This window comes from Carlito syrichta, unplaced genomic scaffold (assembly GCF_000164805.1).
Source record: "Carlito syrichta isolate Samal-C Ts95f unplaced genomic scaffold, Tarsius_syrichta-2.0.1 Scaffold303105, whole genome shotgun sequence".
Lineage (NCBI taxonomy): Eukaryota > Metazoa > Chordata > Mammalia > Primates > Tarsiidae > Carlito > Carlito syrichta.
Genome location: NW_007247201.1, coordinates 1676 through 5037, shown reverse-complemented (window position 1 = coordinate 5037; position 3362 = coordinate 1676). Strand labels below are relative to the sequence as shown.

General features: G+C 53.1%; 1 protein-coding gene across 1 annotated transcript in view; it reads left to right on the top strand.

Moving 5' to 3' along the window:
- LOC103260047 (peripheral-type benzodiazepine receptor-associated protein 1-like) overlaps positions 1-2448 on the top strand; it is a gene marked incomplete at its 3' end in the record, with an annotated part of 12473 nt that extends 10025 nt beyond the window's left edge. The window contains exons 14-16 of the mRNA XM_008057685.2: positions 407-579; positions 1950-2065; positions 2339-2448. Of these exons, the coding sequence (XP_008055876.1) occupies positions 407-579; positions 1950-2065; positions 2339-2448 (399 nt within the window). The remainder of the gene's footprint in view (positions 1-406; positions 580-1949; positions 2066-2338) is intronic.
- Between the last annotated feature and the right edge of the window lie 914 nt (positions 2449-3362).

The window sequence follows — 3362 nt, the reverse complement described above, 5'->3', positions numbered from 1 at the left end:
GGCCACTGTACTCCAGTCTGGGTGACAGAGTGAGACTCCAACTCAAAAAAAAAAAAGAAGGAAGAATGGGCTTGTGAAGAGTTGGGACTTGGCTGTACGTCAGATCTGGTGGTCCCAGCTCCACGCATTGATTCTGAGCTTACATTTAAACTCTGGGCCATAGTTTCCTAAGCTGTAAGACAGGAATTATTAAATGTATCTCAACCAGCTGCTCTGAGGATCATGTGGAGTAATATATGTAAATCACCCATAGCGCTGCTTAGTAAGCTTCTCCCCATATGTTGCCCTTCTTGTAAGGAAATCTGGCTACGGAGGGCCTGACTCCCATATCCAAGAAGCTCCACGCTATCTCCCTGGTCCCTCCTCAGGCCACAGACCCCAAGCCCACGTGCCATCTTCTCTTTAGACCTTGACCTCCCTCCGGGCTCCCCGGGGCGCTGTACTCCAAAGTCTTCCGAACCTGCCCCTGCCACCCTTACTGGGGTCCCTCGAAGGACGACCAGGAAGGCAGAGTCTCTCTCCAACTCCTCTCGCTCTGAGTCCATCCACAACAGTCCCAAGTCATGTCCTACACCTGAGGTCAGTGCTGGGGAGTGGCTTGGCTTGGGGAAGGGGGAGGGGGTGGTCCTGACCTCTGGGGTTCCCAGGAGTTGGGTGGCCAGTGGTCCCGAGATGCAAGGTGGAAGGCCTGTGGATTCCTCCTATGACGGGGCGGGGCTCAGGTGGAACCTGTCCCTGTTCTCCAGGACCTGCCTGCAAGCCCCACCTTAGGGCCACTTAGCCTCACCCCCTGGGGGCCTAGGGAGGTCCTAGAGTGCTGGGCTGGATGGAGGAGACACTCTGGCACCAGGATTCAAATAATGAGCCTACTCATAATAGCATCTGTGGCAGAAGCAAATGGTTGTGTGGGACAGAGCAAAGGATCTGAAGCCCAAATCCCAGCTTTGTCTTTGGCAAGTTCCTGACCCTTTTTGGGCTTCAGTTTCCTTGTCCAAATATTGCAATAAAACCAATAAAACCTGTGGTCTAAGGTTATTGTGAGGATTACATGAAAAAAATATTGGGAAAGTATCTGTCTCAGTGCAGGACACCCAGGAGATGCTTCGCAGCTGCTATTGTTACTGTGTTCGCGGGCAACACTCACAGCTCATCTGATCACCGCATCCCACTTTCCACCCACAAACCCCAGAAAGTGGAGGGAGCCAGTCAGGAGTAGCTCTGCTCTCCAGGGGTCTGGGAAGGGGCAGAACCCAGCCCTGGACCTCTGCCGCCCCCTCGTGGTACAGGATGATGGTGCTGGCTTTGGATGCGGCCGTGAAGGTGCTGCCCACTCTGTCCCCTTCTCCCAGGCTTTGCCGGAGAAGACAAGACAGCCTGTTCCCCAGGCTAATCAGTTTCCCAATCTGAACCAGGGTCAGAGAATCAGGTAACCCTGGCCGTGGGCCAGGCAGGTAGACAGGAAATTCTGAGTTCCAGGGCTGATCTGCAGAAGCACCATCACCATGCTAGAGGCAGGGACTTCTCCAGCTTCTTCTGCCTCCTTGCTTCCAGCTCTCTACAGCTAGGATGCTTTGCTGAGTTTTTACCTTAAGTAACCAAACTGCCAAACTGCTATTGACACCTACTCTCCACGTTAGTGAGGCCTGAGCCCCTTTCAGATGAGGCAGGAGCCTTATTCGTCAGCTGGTGCAGTACCAAGGGCTCCGGGAGGGGACCAGGTTACCTCCACTCCCCTTGCCTGGGTTTGCTGGACTCTGCCAGGACCTGCTGGCTCAGGTGCTGATTTAGAAGGTGTCAGGGGCTCATTACCACTGGCCTCGTCCACCTGTTTGTGCTCACTTGCCTTTCTCAAAGCAATAGATCCTTTCTGGCTCAGTCTGGGAACCTGTCTGCTCTGCTTTTGGCCCTGGGCCTGGGAAGAGGAACCAGCCTTTTCTATTTACCCCCAGGTGGACACAGCCAGTGAGGTGGAGGAGCTGGAGGCCGACAGTGTCTCCCTGCTCCCAGCAGCACCAGAGGGCAGCCGAGGAGGAGCCAGGATCCAGGTCTTCCTAGCTCGCTACAGGTGGGCCCTTCACCCTCACTCCCCACCCCCAGCACTTGGGGTATATGGGAGGAGGTGACCAGGTGAAGACAGGGACCTCTGGAGGAGAGTGGGGGACAGGGATCCTAGTGGGACATATTCTCATAACCTAGTCAATCACGGTGGAGTAGTGAGTGTTCTTCTGTGCTAGAGGTGGACAATCAGGTCTCCATGGAGCAGTGGGGGAGAGAAGATGGGACATGGAAGTGGCATGTAGGTCACAGTCTTCCTCTTCCTCTGCACCTCCTCTGACAGCTACAACCCCTTCGAGGGCCCCAATGAGAATCCAGAGGCAGAGCTTCCGCTGACAGCTGGCGAGTACATCTATGTTTATGGCAACATGGATGAAGATGGCTTTTTTGAAGGTAGGAAGGCAGTAGAGGTCATTCTGTCCGTCTCCCTGCTTTTCAGCCCCTGTTGCCAAAGACCTGCATCCACCTATCCATCCCATCTGCCCAGCATGCTCAGAATATCATGACTTTTCAGACTCAGCTAAAAGGCATACAGAGATCTGCAGCCAGTGGGGAAAGAGAAAGAAAAGGGTTCAAGCTTCAGGCAGGACAGGACAGTATATTCCACAGTCCAGATGATAGAGTGTCACAGGGAATTTTGGCTAGATTCATTTTTGTGCTGCTAGATAAGGCATGGCAGTGTTTAACACTAGTGACACTTGAGGTCAGGATGTAGCATAGATTCGATGCTGGATTCCAGTCTGACACAGGGAGGAGGAATCAGGGTCAAGATCCCAGGAGAAGGTGTTGGCAAGTGGTCAGCAGTTGTCAGGGCCCGGGTAGGGCAGTTCTTAGTTCCCACAGGGAGCCAGAGGGCTTATCAGGCAACCGAGGCAGATGCCTCATTGAGACTGGGCACCAGACTGCATGCATCAGCAGCAGGGAGGACGGCACTGTGTAGAGAATGGGATGAGGCATGTACAGGGCAGGGCAGGAGGAGCCGCAACTGTGTGTGGAGACTTGGGGAAGGGGTTAGATCTGAAACTGTAACCCTGAAAGCTCAGGAGCTCTCAGCCCCTCTCCTTGGGCCCTCTGCCTCTTCTTTGAGAAACTTCTGGGATTGATGGTTCCAGGCTTCGTGGCCTAAACAGCTAAACTCCCCACAGGGGTAGATTATGAGGAGCAGAATTAAATAGCTTCCAGGAAACCTATACTTTTTACATTTTTAAACCCCCAAACCCAACATATTTTGGAGGGGAACAGCAAAAACATACGTATTAACTACCCACAAATTACTAGAATTTGAACATTATGATCTGGGGTAGATT